General features: G+C 43.2%; 4 protein-coding genes across 4 annotated transcripts in view; 2 read left to right on the forward strand and 2 right to left on the reverse strand.

The window, feature by feature from the left end:
* Positions 1-24840, forward strand: part of LOC133546717 (gastrula zinc finger protein XlCGF17.1-like) — a 113560-nt gene that overhangs the window by 41268 nt on the left and 47452 nt on the right. The gene's annotated exons all lie outside the window — the stretch shown is intronic.
* The window catches only part of LOC133546709 (oocyte zinc finger protein XlCOF8.4-like), a 233491-nt gene that overhangs the window by 32290 nt on the left and 176361 nt on the right, over positions 1-24840 (forward strand). The gene's annotated exons all lie outside the window — the stretch shown is intronic.
* LOC133546706 (zinc finger protein 568-like) overlaps positions 1-24840 on the reverse strand; it is a 129060-nt gene that overhangs the window by 22691 nt on the left and 81529 nt on the right. The window lies entirely within an intron of this gene.
* LOC133546712 (zinc finger protein OZF-like) lies at positions 94-16275 on the reverse strand. The gene is made up of 2 exons (XM_061892514.1): positions 15797-16275; positions 94-1412 (listed from the first exon to the last, which is right to left on the reverse strand). The coding sequence occupies exons 1-2, from the start codon at positions 15981-15983 to the stop codon at positions 391-393; spliced, it is 1209 nt and encodes a 402-aa protein (XP_061748498.1). The 5' UTR covers positions 15984-16275; the 3' UTR covers positions 94-390.

Below are 24840 nucleotides of genomic sequence, written 5' to 3' on the forward strand. Positions count from 1 at the left end.
CTAACTTCAGACTTTTTCTTCTTTGTTGATGTTTTGCAGGAGTTAACATTCATGATGTAATAATGCTGCTCAGTCCACATTTTGTTAACAATTTTATTCATTCATTCTTTTAATTGGATAATAACATCAATAAAAATGCAATGGAAGAAAATGTGTGAACAAAAAACAACTGTAAATAATAAGAAAGAAGTTCTCTCTTTAACAATGAGAAAATAAAATAAAATAGTACATGATATTCAATAAATGCACACAACTTAAAAAGTAATTCCAGAACAACATAAAATAACAGTAGAAGATGAGAAGCACTACTACATACAACATCAAATATTCATTCATATTAAACATGCTGTGTTTTAAAGTACATTTAGCACAATCACTGCTTAAGTGGTTTTAAATCCCTGCAGCTTCCATGACTGTTACACACTTGTGTTTACTGACCTTATTCTTAACCCTGAATGTTTTATCGCACACAGTGCAACTAAACGGTTTCTCTCCAGTGTGTGTTCTCATGTTTCTGGTCATGACAAGCTTTGTGGAGAAACTCTTCTTACAAACAGGGCAAGTAAAAGGTTTCTCTCCAGTATGTGTTCTCATGTGCGTGGACATGTTAAGCTTTCTGGAAAACCTCTTCTTACAAAGAGAGCAAGTAAAAGGTTTCTCTCCAGTGTGTGTTCTCATGTGTCTTTTCATTTGCTCATTTATGGAGAATCTTTTGGGACACACTGAGCATGGAAAAGGTTTCTCTCCAGTGTGTCTTCTCATGTGTGTGGTCATGTGTTGCCTTCTGGAGAAACTCTTCTTACAAACAGAGCAAGTAAAATGTTTCTCTCCAGTGTGTGTTCTCATGTGTGTGGTCATGTGTTGCTTTGTGGAGAAACTTTTTTTACAAACAGAGCAAGTAAAAGGTTTCTCTCCAGTATGTATTCTCATGTGTCTTGTAAAATCAGTCTTCAGTCTAAATGATTTCCCACATTGAGAGCAGTCAAAGTGTTTGTTGTTAGTGTGATGTCTTGTATCACCTTTAGAGTAATTTTTCCTCTCCAAAGGTTTTTGGATGTGGTCACTGTGATCAGAAGAGTCTGACATCATGTGGTCCATGTCTGACAGTGGAGCAAAGATGCTGTCTGGTTCTGACTTTATATGTTCACAATGCTCTCCATCAGCTTCTGTGATGTGTTGACTTACAAGCTCCGCCCCTCTGTTCTCCTCACTTTGACTGTGATGAAGCTGTAAGGACTGAGCTTCAGCTTCATCATTATCCTCCACCAACCTTTGAAGCTGCTTCCACAGTTCCTCCTCTTCCTCTTTAATGTGGGAGGGGGCCTGTAGCTCCTTCTGTCCCACACTGGAGCTCCACTCTTGCTGCTTGGAGGGAATCTCTTCATGACTCTCTGCTGACACCTGCTGGACGTCTGCAGAACATAGAACACAAATGAGGTGTTACTGTATTGAAGTTTGCAGTATTCAAACTATTCACATGTGAGCTAGGCCAAATAGACAGTGATGGGCAAGCGACCTGGAAAATGTAGTAAGCTAAGCTACAAGTTACTCTCCATTAAATGTAGCTAAGCTATCCTCAGAGAATTGTAGCAAGCTACACTACACGCTACACTGCAAAAGTAGCTTGCCACATCAAAGCTACATTTAACAGCATTTCTATCTATTGGCCCACATGTATAATATCAGTGTTAATGTAACTGAGAGTGTACACATGGACCCAGTGAGAGAACTACATGTCTTCAACTCATCACTGAGCTTGTTCCACCACTTAACTCCTAAAACTGTGATACATTTGCATTTTATATCCCTTCTTACTTTACCTATTTCAAAAATCAATATCCCCCGTAAATGATAGTGTTCTCCTCTTAATTGAAATAACCTAAGAATACAAGCTGGAAGACTGTTGCTGTAAACATTTCCACAAACTTCAACACAATATGTTAAATATGGAAAAATAAAAGAACAATATAACTGTGGAGAGGGGCGTGGCCTACGCGTTCCCTGCGGGCGGGGCGTGTGCAGGGGCCGACCAGGAAGCAGCATACAGGTGAGCAGATACCTCAGCTGGAGCGAGTGATCCAATCACCTGTTCCCTTTATCAGCAGCCTTGGAAATCTTGAGGGGAAAGATGATGAGAGTGACGGAGAGAGAAAGACACACACGACGAGACACAGTGAACAAACTGGAGAGCACTGGACTGATGCAGTTGCATGTACTGCCATCAATAAAAGTGTAAATCACTGAGACCGAGTGTGGTGATTCCAGCCAAACAACGGGGGATCTGGGACAGAGACCTTCCACAGTGGCGCTCAACTAAGGAAGAATCCAGGAAAGATGTCAGCACCAAACCCCTTGGAAGCGCTTGGACAAGTGCTGGCGCAAGTATCAGCAGCAAGTCAGCAACAATCGCGACATGAAACGCATGGTAGAGGGGGAGGATCCTCAAACATTCCTGGACGTGTTCGAGGCGTCAAACAGGTGGCCGGAAGAAGAGTGGGGAGCAAAACTGCTGCCGCTCCTGGTGGGGGAGGCGCAGCGGGCGGTGTTGAGTCTCTCGGCATCTGCCCACCTGCAATACACCAACCTCTGTTAAGCCATCCTGGACCGGATCGGCAGCAGCTGACGCTGATTTAGAGCGATGACGCTGGAGCCAGAAGACCGAGCGTTCGTGTTCGCCTACCGGCTGAGGGACGCAGCGACCCGGTGGCTCCGGCCCAATGGACAGGATCCAGGTGTGCTGGAAAGCATCGTTTTGGAGCGGTTCCTGGACGCCATCCCGGCTAGGACATGAGCGTGGGTGAGATACCACAGCCCCCCGAGCGTAAAAGCAGCGGTGAGGTTGGCGGAGGAACACCTAGCAGTGCAGAGGGAGGCAACCCCGAGGACGGCCGCAGGATCCACCCCAGCACCCCGGCGTCAACTCGCCCCGCGATGGGGGGGTATGGAGCGGGCAAGATCACCCGAGCATAAAGACCAGGTTTTCCTGGTGGCCACACAAACACTTACACACACACACGCAGGCACGCACACACACACCACTAACATTGGGACACGGGTTAACAATAAATCTGATGTGTGCATGTTGCAGGTTCCCAGTGCTGCGGCGAGAGGGCTTCCCTCGCAGAGGGCACCTCAACTTCCAGGGCTGGTGTGCTGGGGGTGCAGACAACCCGGTCACGTGCGCAGGGATTGCTCCATGATGGAGGTGGGGCGGGCAATGCGGGTTGTCGAGCCGCCAGCACCCGCCCCCGATCCAGGAGAGACATACTACGTCCCGGTAAGAGTACAAGGGGGTACATATCGGGCGATGGTGGACTCGGGCTGTAAGCAGTCCCTGATCCACCAAAACCTGGTTCGACCCGATGGCTTAACATTTGGGGTATGACGAGACACTTAATCGAGTCATGGTCCAATTCTATTGGCCAGGCCTCCGGGCGGATGTGCGCCGGTGGTGCGCAGCCTGGCCAGACTGCCAGCTGGTGAATCCAGCGGCCACTCCACGGGCACCGTTACGCCCATTATCGCTCATAGAGGTTCCATTCAAGAGAATTGGCCCGAGTACACGGGGACATCGTTTTGTTTTAGTCCTGGTGGATTACGCATCGCGGTATCCCGAAGCAAAGCCTTTGCGCTCTATCTCCGCCAAAAGTGTCGCGCAAGCACTGTTTCAGGTCATCTCCCAAGATGGAATCCCAAAAGAGATTCTGACTGACCGGGGCACGTCCTTTATGTCACGCATTATAAAAGAACTGTACGGATTATTGGGGATAAAAGCGATCCGCACCAGCGTGTACCTGCCACAAACGGATGGACTGGTGGAGAGATTGAATAAAACACTGAAAACAATGAGCCGTAAATTTATGCACAAGAACAAACATAATTGGGTAAATGGTTGGATCCCCTCATGTTTGCGATGCAGGAGGTACCCCAGGCCTCACTTGGTTTTGCACCGTGTGAGTTATTGTACGGCCGGAGGCCTCGCGGAGTCTTGGACGTCATTAAAGAAAGCTGGGAGGAGGGTCCAAGCTCCAGCAAAAATTAGTTACAGTACGTCCTTGACATGCGAGCAAAACTCCACCAGGTGGGTCGCTTGTCACGTGAGAATTTACTCCGTGCCCAAGAGCGTCAGCGGCGCAAGTATAACCGGGGAACCCAACTGCATAAATTCACACCGGGAGAGAAAGTGCTTGTATTGGCATGTGGAGAGGGGCGTGGCCTACGCCTTCCCTGCGGGCGGGGCATGTGCAGGGATTGGCCACGAAGCAGCATACAGGTGAGCCGATACCTCAGCTGGGGCAAGTTATCTAATCACCTGTTCCTTTATCAGCAGCGTTGGAGATCTTAAGGGGAAAGATGATGAAAGTGACGGAGACAGAAAGACACAGACGGCGAGATACAGTGAACAAACTGGAGAGCACTGGACTGATGCAGTTGCATGTACTGCCATCAATAAAAGTGTAAATCACTGAGACCGAGTGTGGTGATTCCAGCCAAGCAAAGGAGGATCTGGGACAGAGACCTTCCACAATAACATTCGCAGACATGTCTTATTTGGCATGTTTTACTTTATAAAGAGAAGCAATGGATTTGGATATTTTTCCCTTTACTGTATTTTTCGGATTATAAATCGCTCCGGAGAATAAGTCGCACCGGACGAAAATGCATAATTAGAGAAGGCATTGATTGATTGATTGATTGATACTTTTATTAGTAGATTGCACAGTACAGTACATATTCCCTACAATTGACCACTAAATGGTAACACCCCAATAAGTTTTTCAACTTGTTTAAGTCGGGGTCCACCTTCATCAATTCATGGCAAAAAAAAACACATATAAGTCGCACTGAAGTATAAGTTGTATTTTTGGGGGAAATGTATTTAAATAAAATCCAACACCAAGAATAGACATTAGATAGGCAATTTAAAATAAATTACAGAATAGTGAACAACAGGCTGAATAAGTGTACGTTATATGAGGCATAAATAACCAACTGAGAAGGTGCCTGCTATGTTAACCTAACATATTATGCTAAGAGTCATTCAAATAACTATAACTTATAGAACATGCTATACCTTTACCAAACTATCTGTCACTCCTAATCGCTAAATATCATGAAATCTTCTTCCTCGGTGTCACTTCTAAACAACTCTGCCAACTCGAAAGTAGACAATGTGCGGCTTCCTCTTCTATCGGTACGTCTAGGCACTTATGTGAATAAGATAAATAATATTTTTTGATATTTTACAGTAATGTGTAAATAAGTTTCACACATAAGTCCCTCCAGAGTATAAATCGCACCCCTGGCCAAACTATGAAAAAGAAATGTGATTTTTTAATCCGAAAAATACGGTATATATTCAACATAATTTATTATCAATTATTCTTCCCAATAATTTAGTTTCATATACTCTATTAATTTCCAATTGATTTAGTTTTGCTTCACAATTTGTCCTTGCACCACTTAACACCACAAATTAAGTTTTCTTATCATTTAAATGATAACTTATAAATATCAAAACATTTGTTTAGCTGAATCAACTCAACTTCTATTAACCTCAACACTTCAAGTATTCTCCTGAACAATATACATGTGTATCGTCTGCAAACATAATACATTTTAATCTATTAGATACTGAACAAATATCATTTAAATAACGAGCCTTGTGGAACCACACACACACACACACACACACACGCATGTATAAATATATTATATATATACAAACCCCGTTTCCATTTGAGTTGGGGAATTGTGTTAGATGTAAATATAAACAGAATGCAATGATTTGCAAATTATTTTCAAGCCATATTCAGTTGAATATGCTACAAAGACAACATATTTGATGTTCAAACTCATAAACATTTTTTTGTTTGCAAATAATCATTAACTTTAGAATTTGATGCCAGCAACACGTAACAAAGAAGTTGGGAAAGGTGGCAATAAATACTGATAAAGTTGAGGAATGCTCATCAAACACTTATTTGGAACATCCCACAGGTGTGCAGGCTAATTGGGAACAGGTGGGTGCCATGATTGGCTATAAAAGCAGCTTCCATGAAATGCTAAGTAATTCACAAACAAGGATGGGGTGAGGGTCACCACTTTTTAAGCAATTTGTCGAAAAGCTTTAGAACAACATTTCTCAACGAGCTATTGCAAGGAATTTAGGGATTTTACCATCTACGGTCCGTAAAATCATCAAAAGGTTCAGAGAACTTGGAGAAACAGTCCTGTCGCATGTGTTACATTTGTCCGATATTTAAATGTTTTTTAGTAAAATAAAGCCACACTTTCGACCGTCGACGCCCGATATCCATGCTTGACTGACTCGCTCGGCTACATAGGCTCAGCTATGCTAACACTTCCGGCGGTGGGCGCTTCTTCGTTGGTGTTCAGCGGCTTCTTCTTCCGGGTCGGCGGACATATCATTTGTTTCCGGTCGGCGGACTGGGTATCGAAACTAGGAATCGAAATTTAAACTTTTGAACAATTCCGGGAGAATCTGAAAGTTAGTCCCGGTTCCAATCGATACTCGATACCCAACCCTAGTCACGGGGGCAGCAGCCTAAGCAGGGAAGCCCAGACTTCCCTCTCCCCAGCCACTTCGTCCAGCTCTTCAAAGGGAATCCCGAGCCGTTCCCAGGCCAGCCGGGAGACATAGTATTCCCAACGTGTCCTGGGTCTTCCCCCGTGGCCTCCTACCGGTTGGACGTGCCCTAAATCCTGACCAGATGCCCGAACCACCTCATCTGGCTCCTCTCCATGTGAAGAAGCAGCAGCTTTACTTTGAGTTCCTCCCGGATGACAGAGCTTCTCACCCTATCTCTAAGGGAGAGACCCACCACACGGCGGAGGAAACTCATTTCAGCCGCTTGTACCCGTGATCTTATCCTTTTGGTCATGACCCAAAGCTCATGACCATAGGTGAGGATGCGAACGTAGATCGACCGGTAAATTGAGAGCTTTGCCTTCCGGCTCAGCTCCTTCCTCACCACAATGGATCGGTACAACGTCCGCATTACTGAAGACGCCTCACCGATCCGCCTGTCGATTTCACGATCCCCTCTTCCCTCACTCGTGAACAAGACTCCTAGGTACTTGAACTCCTCCACTTGGGGAAGGGTCTGCCCCCCAACCCGGAGATGGCATTTCACCCTTTTCCGGGCAAGAACCATGGACTCAGACTTGGAAGTGCTGATTCTCATTCCGGTCGCTTCACACTCGGCTGCGAACCGATCCAGTGAAAGCTGAAGATCCTGGCCAGATCAAACCATCAGGACCACATCATCTGCAAAAAGGAGAGACCTAATCCTGTGGCCACCAAACCGAAACCCCTCAACGCCTTGACTGCGCCTAGAAATTATTTCCATAAAAGTTATGAACAGAATTGCTGACAAAGGACAGCCTTGACGGAGTCCAACCCTCACTGGAAATGTGTTTGACTTACTGCCGGCAATGCAGACCATGTTCTGACACTGATCATACAGAGAGTGGACCGCCACAATAAGACAGTCCGATACCCCATACTCTTTGAGCACTCCCCACAGGACTTCCCAAAGGGACACGGTCGAATGCCTTCTCCAAGTCCACAAAGCACATGTAGACTGGTTGAGCAAACTCCCATGCACCCTCAAGAACCCTGCCGAGCGTATACAAAGCTGGTACACAGTTCCACAACCAGGATGAAAACCACAGTGTTCCTCCTGAATCCGAGGTTCGACTATCCGGCGTAGCCTCCTCTCCAGTACACCTGAATAAACCTTACCGGGAAGGCTGAGTAGTGTGATCCCACGTTAGTTGGAACACACCCTCCGGTCCCCCTTCTTAAAGAGAGGGACCACCACCCCGGTCTGCCAATCCAGAGGTACCGCCCCCGATCTGATCCGTACCATACACGGTGTTGACATTGCACTGCTTCCCCTTCCTGAGGCGGCTGAAGGTGGTCTAGAATCGCTTCAAAGCCGCCTGGAAGTCGTTTTCCATGGCTTCTTCTCCTATGTTTGAGTCTTTGCCTCCGCGACCGCTGAATAGGCACACCGCTTGGCCTGTCGGTACCTGTCCACTGCCTCCGGAGTCCTATGAGCCAAAATAACTCGATAGGTCTCCTTCTTCAGCTTGACGGCATCCCTCACTGCTGGTGTCCACCAACAGGTTCTGGGATTACCGCCGCGACAAGCACCAACTACCTTGTGGCCACAGCTCCAATCAGCCGCCTCCGCAATAGAACATGGTCCACTCGGACTCAATGTCCAGCACCTCCCTCGTGACATGTTCAACTTTCTTCCGGAGGTGGGAATTGAAACTTTCTCTGACAGGAGACTGCCAGACGTTCCCAGCAGACCCTCACAATGCGCTTGGGTCTGCCAGGTCTGTCCGGCATCCTCCCCCACCATCGCAGCCAACTCCCCACCAGGTGGTGATCGGTAGAAAGCTCCGCCCCTCTCTTCACCCGAGTGTCCAAAACATAAGGCCGCAAATCCGATGACACAACTACAAAGTCGACCATGGAACTGCGGCCTAGGGTGTCCTGGTGCCAAGTGCACATATGGACACCCCTTATGTTTGAACATGGTGTTTTTTATGGACAAACTGTGACGAGCACAAAGTCCAATAACAAAACACCACTCGGGTTCAGATCCGGGCGGCCATTCTTCCCAATCACGCCTCTCCAGGTTTCACTGTCGTTGCCAACGTGAGCGTTGAAGTCTCCCAGTAGGACAAGGGAATCACCCGGGGGAGCACTTTCCAGTACTCCCTCGAGTGTACCCAAAAAGGGTGGGTACTCTGAACTGCTGTTTGGTGCGTAAGCACAAACAACAGTCAGGACCCTTCCCCCCCACCCGAAAGCGGAGGAAGGCTACCCTTTCGGCCACTGGGTTGAACTCCAACGTGCAGGCTTTGAGCCGGGGGGGCAACAAGAATTGCCACCCCAGCCCGTCGCCTCTCACTGCCGGCAACGCCAGAGTGGAAGAGAGTCTATCCCCTCTCGAGAAAAGTGGTTCCAGAGCCCTTGCTGTGCGTCGAAGTGAGTCCGACTATATCCAGCCGGAACTTCTCCACTTCACGCACTAGCTCAGGCTCCTTCCCCCCCAGTGAGGTGACGTTCCACGTCCCAAGAGCTAGCTTCTGTAGCAGAGGATCGGACCGCCAAATTCTCTGCCTTCGGCTGCCGCCCAGCTCACATCGCACCCGACCTCTATAGCCCCTGCTATGGGTGGTGAGCCCATTGGAGGGGTGACCCACATTGCCTCTTTGGGCTGTGCCCGGTCGGGGCCCATGGGAACAGGCCCGGCCACCAGGCGCTCGCCATCGTGCCCCACCTCCGGGCCTGGCTCCAGAGCGGGGCCCCGGTGACCCGAGTCTGGGCGAGGGAAATCTGGGTCCATGATTTTTCTTCTTCACAGAGGTCTTCGGCCTGCCCTTTGTCTGATCTCTCAACTAGGACCTGCTTGCCTTGAGAGACCCTACCAGGGGGCATAAAGCCCCCGGACAACATAGCTCCTAGGATCTTTTGGACACTCAAACTCCTCTACCACGATAAGGTGGCAGCTCAGAGAGGAGGTCATACCAAAGACTATAAAAAATTAGAATATATATATTTTTTTTATTGTCATACCAAAGACTATAAAAAAATGTGACCCATTACCTCCCTTCTTGGCACTCAGCATCAAAGGTTGTAATTGGGGGTTATATCACCATAAATGATTACCGGGCGCGGCACCGCTGCTGCCCACCTCCACCTCACTTCCCAGGGGGTGATCAAGGGGATGGGTCAAATGCAGAGAACACATTTCAACACACCTAGTGTGTGTGTGACAATCATTGCTACTTTAACTTAAACTTAAACTTTTTTTAATGGATCGCCAGGAGGACGGTTGATAAAATATGGCCGTGACTCGTCGTGAGAAAAGTGTGTTCACTTCAAAATGACACCTTGTGAGTGAATTTGAAAATAAAACATTGTTATGAAACAAACTTTTGTGTGGTGTTGCTTCCTTATTTGTCATCATTTAGCGCTGATTTTAACGTGTAGTGGCAGCAGCTGAACTGAATGTCACACCGTGTCATAATTAAATTGGTCAGCTGGAACAACAGATAGCAGTATCATTAATAATAATAATAATGGGTTAGATTTATTTTGCACTTTTCTATATACTAGACCAGGGGTCGGCAACCCGCGGCTCCGGAGCCGCATGCAGCTCTTTGGCCACTCTGATGAGGCTCAGCTGCACATGGCTCAGCTGCATAATCACCGACCCCCTCCCCCCGTCATTGTTTTGGGGGGTTTCCGGATTTTGGTGCCTCTCCCGGGGCTATCATTCTCGGACTTTCACTCGGACTACAATAGTGAGGGCGTGCCATGACAGCTTTACTTTTAACGTCCTCTACAATATGTCATCACCCGCCTTTACACCATGTTATCTTCGTGCCGGCCAGAAGCAAGCATCTCGCTGCTCCCATCGTCACACGTACGAGATTGCAAGGGATATAGTCAACAGTCATACAGGTTACACTGAAGGTTGTGATATAAACAACTTTAACACTCTTACTAATATGCGCCACACTATGAACCCACACCAAACAAGAACGACAAACACATTTCGGGAGAACATCCTCACAGTAACACAACATAAACGCAACATAACAATTACCCAGAAACTTTTGCATCTATGACTCTTTAAGGCTATATTATACACGTCCGCGCCCTCAACTCCGCCCACCTCAACAGACGCATGGAGGGGGGGGGCGGGGTTTGGTCCTAGCGGGGTGTAAAATATAGCCTGAAAGAGTCATGGAAGATTGGGATTCTGGGTATTTGTTATGTTGCGTTTATGTTGCCACAATAAAGTTTATGCCAATTTATTGTGGCATGTTTTGTAGGGTAAAATAATCCCACACAGCTGACATTTTTACCGTAACTTTTAATTCACACGTCCGTCTTAACGGTTAGAACACAGACCTGTGAAGTTTTGAAGGTGTTCTGGAATATGCAGAACAGAGTTTAGGGAGCAGCAGAAGAGTGGAATGTATTATTTAAATCGGTGCGTTGGAAAACGCGGACCAGAGTTTTTAAAAAAACTGGATCTGGATCGGCATTTTCCCATGCCTTGCCGATATGCATTTTTTGGCAAATACTGGCGGCTGATCCGATCCAAATATTGGATCGGGACAACCCTAATGTGTACACAGCATTACCCTTCTCGCTTAGCTTCTACTCAAACAATTAGCCAGTCACTGTGGATTTCAGTTCAACAACTGAGGCGGCATAGCTCAGTTGGTAGAGCGACTGTGCCAGCAACTTGGGGGTTGCAGGTTCGATTCCCGCTTCCCCCATCCTAGTCACTGCCGTTGTGTCCTTGGGCAAGACACTTTACCCACCTGGTCCCAGTGCCACCCACACTGGTTTAAATGTAACTTAGATATTGGGTTTCACAATGTAAAGCGTGTTGAGTCAATAGAGAAAAGCGCTATATAAATATAATTCACTTCACTTCACAACTGAAAATACTTCAATAAAGTTATGTTTCCAATGCTCATCGTTGTGCTCATTCATGTCGATGGTGTCATGGTCCACGTCTTGGACCATGTCATACTCTGGTTTTGTTTCTGTTTTGTTATCATCCTGTGTTGTATTTGGCTCTCTTAGGTCCCGGTGGCACTTCCTGGTTTGTTTCTGTTGTCCTAGCAACGCATTTGTGTCACCTGCTTCCCGTGTGATCACGCACACCTGCCCCTGATTTATCTCCTTATTTAAGACCGCTTTTGTTGGACATTCGCTCTCGGACTGTAGTTTGCTATACGCAACAGATGAAGTCGCAGTCCCGCATGTTGAGAAAATACTTTTGTTATTAGATTAGCGTCCATGCTATTTTGTTTGTCTGCTTGTCCCTAGTTTACATACCAGCGCTTTTTGTTCATTCTAGCTCCCACGCTAGTTCTGTTGGTTTTTGTTAGTGCCTTTGTGCCAGTGTCTTTGGTTCACGCTGTGTTCCATCCTCCGCTGCACCCACGAGAGAACAACTCTTCACCACGATGCCAGTGAAACGTCACAGATGGGGTTTTAACTTTAAGGGGACCGCGTGCGGTAAAGAAATATAGTCCGTTGGCGAGCATGAAAAATACTATGTATGTCTTTATTTGTTGCTCAAACGACGCCTGCGCATACATGCTGCTTCTGGTGAGTCAAAATGCAGGGAAAGAGAACACAAAAATGCCACAAAAGAAAAAGATCAAATCTGTTATTGCTGCTCAGCAGAAATCTGCAGTTCATATTTTGTGCTTCCAATCAACGTTCTCTCTAATCCTGTGCAATTGCGCACTGCTAATGTGTCCTCTGCACACGGCAAATCTATGCCACTCCAAAATCTAACTAAAAAATAAGCGCATACCAATTTTCAATGTAACTGACGGCCACAACAGAGAAAAACGTTTTCATCATCACCGTTCAATTATTGGAACGTCTGTCGAAACGCTTGAAGGAGGACATGAATTCCAGCGATCCCTTTATTGAGCTAAATTTTTGTCGGCCACAAACACGTGACCAAAACATTGGTAAAAAAGTTCCTATCTAGCAAAATTGGACATTTTCTGCCGCACAAACCTGACCACAACCAAGTTTGTCATTTCAATAGCAGCCGCTCGCACTTTCCCACGTGCACCAACACATGCACTAATGGCACTTAGCCAGTCATGCCTTTACAGACACACAAAAAGCTATAACAATCAAATGTGTGCTTATTCTAGTGTCATTTATTAAGAATCCTAATTTATAAATATTAATCAAGAAATGCTGTTATTTTAAAGAAATACTTATACAAATATAAGATGAGATGCTACCTCAGTAGAAGCATTTAAGTCTCACCTTAAAACTCATCTGTATACTCTAGCCTTTAAATAGACCTCCTTTTTAGACCAGTTGATCTGCCGCTTCTTTTCTTTCTCCTATGTCCCCCCCCCTCCCTTGTGGAGGGGGTCCGGTCCGATGACCATGGATGAAGTACTGGCTGTCCAGAGTCGAGACCCAGGATGGACCGCTCGCCTGTATCGGTTGGGGACATCTCTACGCTGCTGATCCGCCTCCGCTTGAGATGGTTTCCTGTGGACGGGACTGTCGCTGCTGTCTTGGATCCGCTTTGAACTGAACTCTTGCGGCTGTCTTGGAGCCACTATGGATTGAACTTTCACAGTATCATGTTAGACCCGCTCGACATCCATTGCTTTCGGTCCCCTAGAGGGGGGGGTTTGCCCACATCTGAGGTCCTCTCCAAGGTTTCTCATAGTCAGCATTGTCACTGGCGTCCCACTGGATGTGAATTCTCCCTGCCCACTGGGTGTGAGTTTTCCTTGCCCTTTTGTGGGTTCTTCCGAGGATGTTGTAGTCGTAATGATTTGTGCAGTCCTTTGAGACATTTGTGATTTGGGGCTATATAAATAAACATTGATTGATTGATTGATTGATATATATTATACAATCACAAAGTTACAGGAATGTACAGTACACATGATCCCATGCTTACATCTCATTGTGCAACATGTGAATGTTTTAACGGGAACTAAATGTCATACCTGAAAGGGTACAATTTGTTTCCAAAGCAGGACCCCTACCCAGACATACAATACTAGTACACAGCTCATGAAAAAAATATATTTTTTGTTACTGTCATTGTAAGTGGTCTAAAACACTATTAGTAGAAAATAATCTCATGGAAATTAATGCTGTCATGTGATTATAATAATAAGAAATGTCACTTATTCAGGCAGGTTAGAAATAAGTTCATAATTTTAAAAGAGACTCAACTGTTTGCAAATTGTGCTCTTACATTTTTCCAACAAAAAAATTAAGACCACCAAAGGACATGTTTTGTTACCATTAGTGGTTTAACAGAACATTTTAGTGTCTATATTCCCCACAATTTATAATTATATTGAATCTATATTCAATGATAGCTAGCGTTAGATCAGGGGTCTGCAACCTGTGGCTCTGGAGCCACATGAGGTTCTTTCATGCCTCCGTCGTGGCTCCCTTTGGCTTTGAAACCAAATGTCAACAAATAATGGTTACTTGATCTATTATATTTCATTTTATTTAGTTAGTTCATTTGAATTTTACAATTGTAATTTTGGAGAGTTCTGGGATCTTGTCATAGGAAAATAAAACCCATGTGAATATATTGTGGATGTAAATGTATGTCACAGCCCTTATGCGACATCTCTTGCTGCCATGCAATTGTATTGTTTTTAGCGGTCAACCCCTAGCAATGGACGGATCAAAAAGACAAACATTTTATTTACTTACATTTTTATTAATTTGCTGTTTTTATTGATGACCAGGTAGTTGTTTTCAATTTTTAGTCAAATAAATATGCTGTAGTTGTATGCTTTCAGAATGTTGGAATGAGTTGATTTTTATTTTTGTATTCATTAATAAGGGAAGGAACAGTGTATTTTGTTTCTAATGTTCAAAATAATTTGATGATTTGCTTTGTTATACCCAGAAATACATCAAATACATGTTTGATGTCATAAGTGTAACAAAACTATAAGTGGTGTTATCGTCATTTTAGGAATCTAACAAGAGTTTGTGGCTCTAGGTGGGTTTTATTTGGGGGAAACAGGCTAAAATGTCTCTTTGTATGCTGAAGGTTGCCGACCCCTGCGTTAGATCAACACACAAAGCTAATGTGCGTGCACATGTTTTGCATGTGTGGAGTTACATCATTTTGTGCTAAAAGCCATATTCTGCTTTCATGAATAAATGTTTGCCTTTTAGACCTTGTGTTAACATTATCTGATTTTTTACCTAATTTAAACAAATCACCGTTCCTGGGGACTGACTACAATGAAAACCTATCAGTGTCACTTCTCATTCTGGCATGTGTATGCGTGGCATTATGATCAGTAATGGACATGCATGTGCTGTCAGTCATGTTATGTTACTGATACATGCTACTGGACTATACTTTTATAGTATTACTTGGCTATAAAAAGCTGAATGAGGTCTTATTAGTATGAGTGCACATGTGTGTTACTGTATATTGTTGTTTGAGTGCTGATATTATAATTGTGATATAGAACACTTCGTATTACTTTTAATTTTTTACTGTGCCACTAAATGTTTATAGTATTAAATGAAAACATTTGCTAGCAAAAAAGCAAGGCGTACATCCCATATCATTGAATGTATATTCTATCAGGACAACAACAACATGACTGCAAATTGTTAGTTGCTTCTCTCGGACTGTTTCTGTGTACGTGCACACGCTCCCAGTGTGTGTACGAGACAGCAGTAAGTGACAAGCATGAACGCCAAACTAATTCCTAACCAGTTTTATTCAATTTAATTATCCATCCCTTTTGTACCACTTGTCCCCTTCGGGGTCGCTGGAGCCTATCTCAGTTAGTAATTGTGAAAAAAAATGGACATTTAAAAATATGTATATGTTCTGTTAAACCACTAATAGTAACATAAGCAAGCTGGTGACGATCGAGTTATATTTTTTTGTAAGAATAAAACTAACTTTAAGCAATTTGCAAACGGACACTTTAATTTTAGCTGTTGTATTGATTTGCTGACTACCTCTGCAACAAAACCTAGGAATGTTTTCTGTTGATTATCCATGTTCTTCTTTAGTTACAATACTCTGTTCCATGAATCTTCTTTCATCTGCATGCCAGATTGTTTACTTTCACTTGACAAGGCTACTCCATTCACTTCAATCATACCAAATGTCCATTTCTTGTTAACAATCAAATATAAAGTTAGTAAACATTTGAGAGTAAGAAGCAAACAAACCTGTTCTGTGTAACACAACTTGATGTTTCTTGAAAACAGCGTCCAGTATTTGATAGTTTTCCTCTTTTGTTCTAGAAAGTTCCGCCTCGTATTCTGCTATCGTTCTTTCTAACACTACAAATATTTCTTCAACGGCAGCAGTTAGTCGCTGATCCACCAACGCTCTCAACATTTGTAATGTAGACATTTTCACACAATCACAACCACTTTACTCTCACACTTGATCTCTACTTAGCGATGTGTTGATAACTTCTGTGTCTTCTGTTAGCAGCTAACAAGCTAAGCTAACTAGCGAGCTAAGCTAACTAACAAGCAAAGATAGCACGAGAAGCGGCACAGTGCTTCTAGCGCATCGAGACCACTTTATCCTTAAATAAAGAATCAAAGATGTATGTTATACGACGAAAATATTTCAAACTGTAGAACAAATAATAAGACTGACTTATTAGCGTCCTGCTCGCGGCTTTCTGTCCATGTGCTTTCACGACAGTTAGCACACTTGACGTTACAAGGCAGTCCTGCTCTGTTCTGCCGCCTTTCGTTTACGCCAGAAGCTGGGAATGACGTCACAGCCGAGTGGCGGAGGAGAAAACACAGAGACTATTGTCACATGATAGTATCTTCAAGACACTTGACACATTTGGCTTCGGCAATTTTTTTCTGCAAAACAATGAAGACGTTGTACTGCAATGGTAATAGCTCCATAACGCTCAAATCTGCTACATAGGTAGGACATGCAAACTCCACACAGAAAAATCCCGAGCCCGGGATTGAACCCTGACTACTCAGGACTTTCGTATTGTGACACAGACGCACTAACCCATTTTCCACCGTGCTGCCAGATATAGATGTATAGATATAATATATGTAATGCCAATTGAAATTTAAAGAGGACATGAAAACCTCCTTCATTCTAAAATACATTATGAAAACAAATGATCATCAAAAACAAAAATAATATCATAAGTGTAATATTTATTTTGTTTCTTTTTTTCTTTCCTTATGCTACTGTTGTTTCAATACATTGTTAAATATTTGAATATTTTTACGAAAATAAGTTGTATGTCTTTGTTTTGAAAATTTAAAATGGACAGTGTAGATCATTTGGTGAAATGACAGTTTTGTTGTTGTTTGTGGTTACCCGTTGGAAGAACTGTGCCGAGCTGCATGAATAAGTTGGCTTTAATTAAGACTTCAGCAGGACAGTAATTGTACATAAGAACTGCATGAGAGGGTGGTAGTAACTGACTCCTCGATGTGCACACCCTGGTGGTGTGTTCGAGAATTACAACATGAAAACAGCTGCAAGAAACAAAATCTGTACAAAAAATGCTGCAAGTCAAAGCCACAGAGTCAGTCCAAGTTTACCACAAACAAGTGCTATGGACAGTCTGTGCATGATGTGACAGTGGATCAACACTGCCAAAGTGAAAATGACACATTCTACGTGGATGGCTTGGAAACAGAAAATTGCATTGACTCTGTAAATCCACAACAAAGAGACCAAGATGAAGGATTTGTCACAGTGTGCATAAACGACATGCCAACCGAAAGGAAAGTGGATACAGGTGCTAAATGCAATGTAATGTCACTGAAGACTTTCAATAGAGTAAACAGCGGCGTGAAACTCGCCAAACAACACAGAAGCACAAATTTGGTGGCTTACGGAGGAGCCAAAATGGAGACACAAGGTGAAGCTACGCTGACATGCTTTTTAAAGGGACAGCGCCACTTACTGCCATTTTTCACAGTGGATAGAATGTGACATCACTGTTGGGCTTCCGTGCATGCCTGCGTACGGGGCTAGTGGAGTTGAGTCCCGATGTGCACCATGTCACCACAGAGAACACTGGAGAGTTCAGTGCACGGATCCTCACACAATACCAAGATATTTTCAGTGAAGAGCTCGGAGAACTACCAGTTGTTTACACAATGACAGTGGACCCCAATGTGCCGCCAGTTGTTAGGCCGGCCCACCGCATCCCAGTAGCGATGCAAGACTGTGTGAAAGCTGAACTTAAACGCATGGAAAGCATAGACGTTATTACTTCAGTCACCGAACCAACAGCTTGGGTGTCATCCATGGTCGCTGGGCACACAAAAGTCAAATCAGAAATCAGATTGTGCATCAACCCCAAAGATTTAAAGGCCTATTGAAATGAGATTTTCTTATTTAAACGGGGATAGCAGGTCCAATCTATGTGTCATACTTGATCATTTCGCTACATTGCCATATATTTGCTGAAAGGATTTAGTAGTGATCATCCACGATACATTTCGCAACTTTCGGTGCTAAGAGAAATGCCAGAAGTCGCAGACGATGACGTCACATGTTTGATGGCTCCTCACATATTCACATTGTTTTTAATGGGAGCCTCCAACAAAAAGTGCTATTCGGACCGAGAAAACAACAATTTCCCCATTAATTTGAGCGAGGATGAAAGATTCGTGTTTGAGGATATTAATAGCGACGGACTAGAAAAAAATTATTTAAAAAAAGTTTTATAAAAAAAAATGTGATTGCATTGGGACGGATTCCGAAGTTTTTTGACATATTTACTAGGTTAATTCTAGGAAATCCCTTGTCTTTCTATTGTGTTGCTAGTGTTTTAGTGAGTTAAATAGTACCTGATAGTCGGAAGGGTGTCTCCACGACTGTCTTGACGCGCAGTGTCTCAGGGGAGTCGACGGCAGCTATGGATGGCACAAGCTCAGCTTTTCTCCGGTAAGAACTGACTTTTTAACCACAATTTTCTCACCGAAACCTGCTGGTTGACGTGTGGTCGGGATCCATGTTCTCTTGACCGCGCTCTGATCCATAGGAAAGTTTCAGCTCCAGGATTTTTAAACAAGGAATCACTGTGTGTTTGTGTGGCTAAAGGCTAAAGCTTCCCAACTCCATCTTTCTACTGTGACTTCTTCAATATTAATTGAACAAATTGCAAAAAATTCAGCAACACAGATTTTCAAAAAAACTGTATAATTATGCCGTTAAAGCAGACGACTTTTAGCTGTGTGTGTGTGCAGCGCTCATACTTCCTAAAAACCTGTGACGTCTTGCGTACACGTCATCATTACACAACGTTTCGAAGACGAAACTCCCGGGAAATTTAAAATTGCAATTTAGTAAACTAAAAAGGCCGTATTGGCATGTGTTGCAATGTTAATATTTCATCATTGATATATAAACTATCAGACTGCATGGTGGGTAGTAGTGGCTTTCAGTAGGCCTTTAAATGAAGCACTAAAACGGCCCCACCACCCCATGAGAAGTGTGGAGGAGGTAGCAGCACAAATGTTTTCAGTGCTAGATGCAAAAAATTCATTCTGGCAGATCCGCCTGGACAAGAAGTCCTCAATGAAGACAACATTCAGTACTCCTTTTGGACGTTACTGATTCCTTCGCATTAACTCAGCAAGCGAAGTATTCCAGCGCACAATGGATCAGTTTTTTGCTGGATATCCATGCTCAGTCATTGTCGATGACATCATCATCGGAGGCCGTGATGTGGCGGAGCATGACGCCAACCTAAAAAAGGTGCTAGAACGTGTGAAGGAAATAAACCTCAAACTCAACATGCAGAAATGCAAATTTAGACTTGACCAAGTATGCTATGTTGGTCATATCTTCACAAGTAAAGTTTTGAAAGCTGACCCCTCCAAAACTGCTGCTATCACAGACATGCCAGTCCCCACAGATGTCACTTCACTTCTACGTTTCCTGGGAATGGTTAACTATCTTGGCAAGCACATTCCAAACCTCAGTGACATCCCAACGCCACTGAGGAAGCTGACTCACAAAGAGACCGCATGGTGCTGGTTCCAGCAACACCAAGATGCTTTCGACCGCCTGAAAGCATGTCTCTCCTTTCCACCAGTATTGGCCTACTAAGATGTCAAAGAGCCAGTCACGCTGACCTGTGACGCGTCATGCTTTGGACTAGGAGCTGCCTCATGTAAAATGGAAGGCCAGTAGCCTTTGCATCCCGCGCCCTTACAGAAACAGAAACTTGGTACACTCAAATTGAGAAGGAGCTTCTAGCTGTTGTGTTTGCATGCACCAAGTTCAGAGACTATGTGTATGGCAAGGCCACCACAGTAGAAACTGACCACCAACCGTTGGGGACTATCTTGAAGAAACCAATTCACAATGCCCCGGCCCGTCTTCAGCGGATGCTGCTACGCTTGCAAAGCTATGACATAAGCCTAATCTACAAAAAAGGAAAGCACATGTACTTGGCTGACACTCTTTCAAGAGCCCCTAATGCAACAGACAGTGAGAGCCCATCTGACAGTAGTTCTTTCGACATCATGTCTGTGAGCTACATTTCTACAGCCCGCCTGGAAGAGCTCAAGAAGCACATGGAGGAGGTTGAAGTAATGCACAGTCAGTGTAGTTATCCAGCGTGGATGGCTTGCCAGAAAGACTCAGCTGCAGCCTGCCATTGAAGTTTTCTTCCCCTACAGAGACGAACTCACTGTGGAAGATGGAATTGTCATGAAAGGGCAGAAAGCAGTCATTCCAACGTCACTACAAAAGAGTACATTAATATTGTACACAAAGGTCACCCAGGCATTGAAGCGACCAAACGCAGAGCAAGAGGTATCATCTTTTGGCCATCAATGTCACGAGACATCACTAAAGAACTACTTTTTTGCACAGTGTGCAACAGCACAAAACCACATCAGCAGAAAGAACCACTTCATCTCCATCCAGTTCCAGACCTTCCGTGGTCACAGTTGCTACAAACATTTTTCAATGGCGTGGACAACACTACCAGGTGATAGTTGATTCCTATTCTGGATGGTTTGAAATTGACCTTCTACAAAACATCACAGCGACAGCTGTAATTTCCAAAATGAAAAGACATTTTTCATTGCACGGTACACCACACACACTGCTATCTGATAATGTAAGACAGTACAAGTGTGAGCAATTCAGAAAATTTGCTGAGGAGCGGGACTTCATCCACACCACCAGTAGCCCAGAGTTTCCCAAGTCGAATGGACTTGCGGAAAGAGCTGTCAGGAGTGCCAAGCAACTGATGGAGAAATCCCACCGGGACAAACCTTTTTTTTTTCTTTTTTTTTTTTTCTTCTTTGTCATGAAAAAGGGAGTTTTTTGTGGTTGGTGCACTAGTTGTAAGTGTATATTGTGTTTTTATGTTGATTTAATAAAAAAAAACAAAAAAACATTATTATTATTATTTTTTTTTAATAAAAAATTCTTCCGCGGCCCGGTGGTTGGGGACCACTGTTCTAATGTACATACTTGTTCTTATGCTATGTGAACTCACTATGTTCTCTGCTGGCTGTACATATCCTACTTAGTAAGACCTACACTGTTTCAATGTCCACATTTCTCTGTTGATGCAATTGTTGATGACTGAAGTACTGATATCAACCAAAGCTCCTCATCCCACCCCCCGGATTGTAAATAATGTAAATAATTAATTGTATATACTATGAGTATTAACCTGTGTGATGACTGTATTATGCTGATAGTATATATTTGTACCATGAATTGATTAACATGGACCCTGACTTAAACAAGTTGAAAACTTATTGGGGTGTTACCATTTAGTGGTCAATTGTACGGAATATGTACTGTACTGTGCAATCTACTAATACAAGTATCAATCAATCAATCAATCAAAAATTATATTTCAAATATATAAACCGTATTTTACTTTAAATCATGTATGCATGAAAATAATTAACTAGTAGTGTTTTTAATGCATTTATTGTGCTGTCTGTCTAATTGTAATAAATGCAGACGAGGCGTGTTCAACGTTGACTCACACAGCGTGCTCATAACCACATTCTAGCTGTCTGCATGGCGACATACGACACCACTTCACGGGGCTACCGCGCATGCTCGTCACTACTGTTGCATGCTGGGTAGTGTAGTTCTTAAACTCCCTAGCTCAAACATCACAACTATGACTCTTTGGCCCCGCCCCTACGGACGCATGCTTGGAAGACATGCGCTTTGCGGCAAAGTCCTCCTTTTCTCCACACACGCTTCTAAGCCTCGGCACATCTCCTCACATCGCTACTAACTACACTTTATTCATCCTCCGTGTCAGGATAAACTCCACTCGTCTCAGCCAAATTTGGAGATTATTAGGCCCGCTTAGCTTGATAGTTGTTTGAGCGCGCCAATTAGCTTAGCATGCTAGTTAACTTAGCTTGTTAGCCGCTAACAAAGAGACGCGGATTTGATCAACACATCGCTTAGTTAAGATCAAGTGTGAGTGTAAAGTGTTGTGATTGTGTGAAAATGTGCGAAAGAACGATAGCAAAGTATGAGGAAGAACTTTGTTGGGTGAAAATGTGTGAAAGAACGATAGCAGAGTACAAAGAGGAACTTTCTCGGACAAAAGAAGAGAACGAGAGACTACGTCAACTATTGGAGGCTGTTTTCAAGAAAGCTCAAGTTGTGTTACACAGAACAGGTTTGTTTACTTCTTACTCTCACATTTTTACTAACTTTATATTTCATCATGAACATGATGTGTTTGCAGCAGTCATTTCCATTAGATCAGGGGTGTCCAAACTTTTTCCACAGAGGGCCGAACACGGAAAAATGTAAGCATGCAGGGGCCATTTTGATATTTTTCATTTTCAAACCATAACAAAATATATGAATTTTTTTTTTTAATCCTTAGGGCTCCTGGGGAGCATAAAGGGTCTCAGTCACTAAAATGTTAAAAAAAAGGTAAAATTATTATTATTATTTTTTTATTTAATGCTTACAGTAAATCTCTATATCAACTTGAGGTTGATATAAAGTAAAACAAATAAGGTTTTGTGCCTTTTCAGTCAAAGACAACTTGTTTTTTCATCGTAAAACTGAAATATGCAGTATTTAGATGGATAGATAGTACTTTATTGATTCCTTCAGGAGAGTTCCTTTATTTATCAATTCAAGCCCTCAAAGATCAATAATGCAGGACACCATTGATTTTAATTATTTAATATTTTTGAGTAATCACAGTGAAAAGTTAAATAAAATCCTACTAAATATATTTGAGATCCGAATGGTTCCCCACTCATAAAGTGATTCATTTTTATTAGATTTTTTTTTTTTTACTTTTAACACTTACATTTAAAGATAAACTTCGGATATATCTGTCGATTTTAAGTTTGAACTATTATTTAGTTTATTTTATGCTCTTTTGTCCAAATTTTGATGTTTTTATATGGCAACCACACAACATATGCAATATTTTTCTACATAAAACATGGGGAAAAAAAACAAATAAAGACACGAGGGGAAAAAAACTGCCTGCATGGCAGCTTTGTGTCAACATTGCCACGTTTTCTCATTATATTTCACCTCATTCCACTTTTTTTAAATGTGTTTTTGAATTTTTGCAATACTATCAATTTTGCAATTTTTGCAGAATGTGTGGCGGGTCGGTAAACGATTAGCTGCGGGCCGCAAATGGCCCCCGGGCCGCACTTTGGACACCCCTGCATTAGATAATGTCCAAATAGAGGTGATTTGGCACACTTATAATTAAAAAAACAAAAATAATGTTGTTTTTCATCAGATATGTAGTAGTATTGTATACGTCAGTGGTTCTCAAACGTTTTTTGTCATCCCCCACTTTGGACAAGGGGGAGTTTTCAAGCCCCACCTGCCCCCATCGCCACAACAGAACGCTAATGGGGCGGCATAGCTCGGTTGGTAGAGCAGCCGTGCCAGCAACTTGAGGGTTGCAGGTTCGATTCCCGCTTCCGCCATCCTAGTCACTGCCGTTGTGTCCTTGGGCAAGACACTTTACCCACCTGCTCCCAGTGCCACCCACACTGGTTTAAATGTAACTTAGATATTGGGTTTCACTATGTGTGTCACTAGAGAAAAGCGCTATATAAATATAATTCACTAATGCCAAGCTTAACATTTTCAAATGTATTGAACATCAAGTAACATTCATGTCAGGGTTTCCCACACATTCATTTATTTGTGGCGGCTCGCCACGAAAGAATTACGGCCGCCACAAATAAAAAATAAAAAAACATTTTCGGCTTTTGACTCGCTTGACCGCTCATAAAAGCAGTGGGACTCTGTCTGTGAATGGAGCTTGTAGTTACATATTTTGTAAATATGATATAAATATGTACATAAAGTGTTGTAATTATATTCCAACTCCGCGCTCTTCTTGGTCATTGCCGCCGCAAGAATATAATAATGAAAAAATGTTTTTAAGTGAAATTCCCTCCCGTTCCTCGCGCCCCACCTGTCATGTCTCTATTCCCCACAGGTGGGGCCCGCCCCACACTTTGAGAAACGCTGGTATATGTGGACGGGGGCCCTGCTTTGGTAATAATGTGTACCCCTCTCAGAGATCATATTTAGTTCCACTTCCAACATTCACATGATGGAAAAAGATGAGATGGTAAAACGTGAACAGTTGTGGAACCTTTTTACTCGGGGGGGGGGTGACGGGATCTCGTTGGAAGCGCGATGTATGAGCAGACGCTGTTTAGGTAAAACAAAAAGGTGTCTGCCATTTTAGTTTACAATGTCATTACGTCAGTAGTTGTCAAACTTTTTTAACCAAGTACCACCTCAGAAAATACTTGGATTTCCAAGTACCACCATCATGAACAGCATTAAAATACAGTAGCATAGTAGGCCTTAATTATTCATTAAAAACAAGGAGGACACATTATTTAACGAGTATATTTAATAATTTTAAATACTGTTGCATTACACACAGTTTGAACATCAACACTGTGTTTGCATGTAGGAATTGATTGATTGATACTTTTATTAGTAGATTGCACAGTTCGGTACATATTCCGTACAATTGAACACCCGAATACGTTTTTCAACTTGTTTAAGTCGGGGTCCACGTTAATCAATTCATGTTACAAAATGAATTGATTGGAAAATAAAAGACTGTACTTAAATATTACATAGTGCACACTAGATAGATTCTGGTGCGCACCAGATAGTTTCTAGGATGCAGCTTCCTCAGTTGACCTCTGACCTGGTCCACAAAGATGACTAATGTCTGGTGGAGGAGTAG

Source organism: Nerophis ophidion, unplaced genomic scaffold (genome assembly GCF_033978795.1).
Source record: "Nerophis ophidion isolate RoL-2023_Sa unplaced genomic scaffold, RoL_Noph_v1.0 HiC_scaffold_38, whole genome shotgun sequence".
Taxonomy (NCBI): Eukaryota; Metazoa; Chordata; class Actinopteri; order Syngnathiformes; family Syngnathidae; genus Nerophis; species Nerophis ophidion.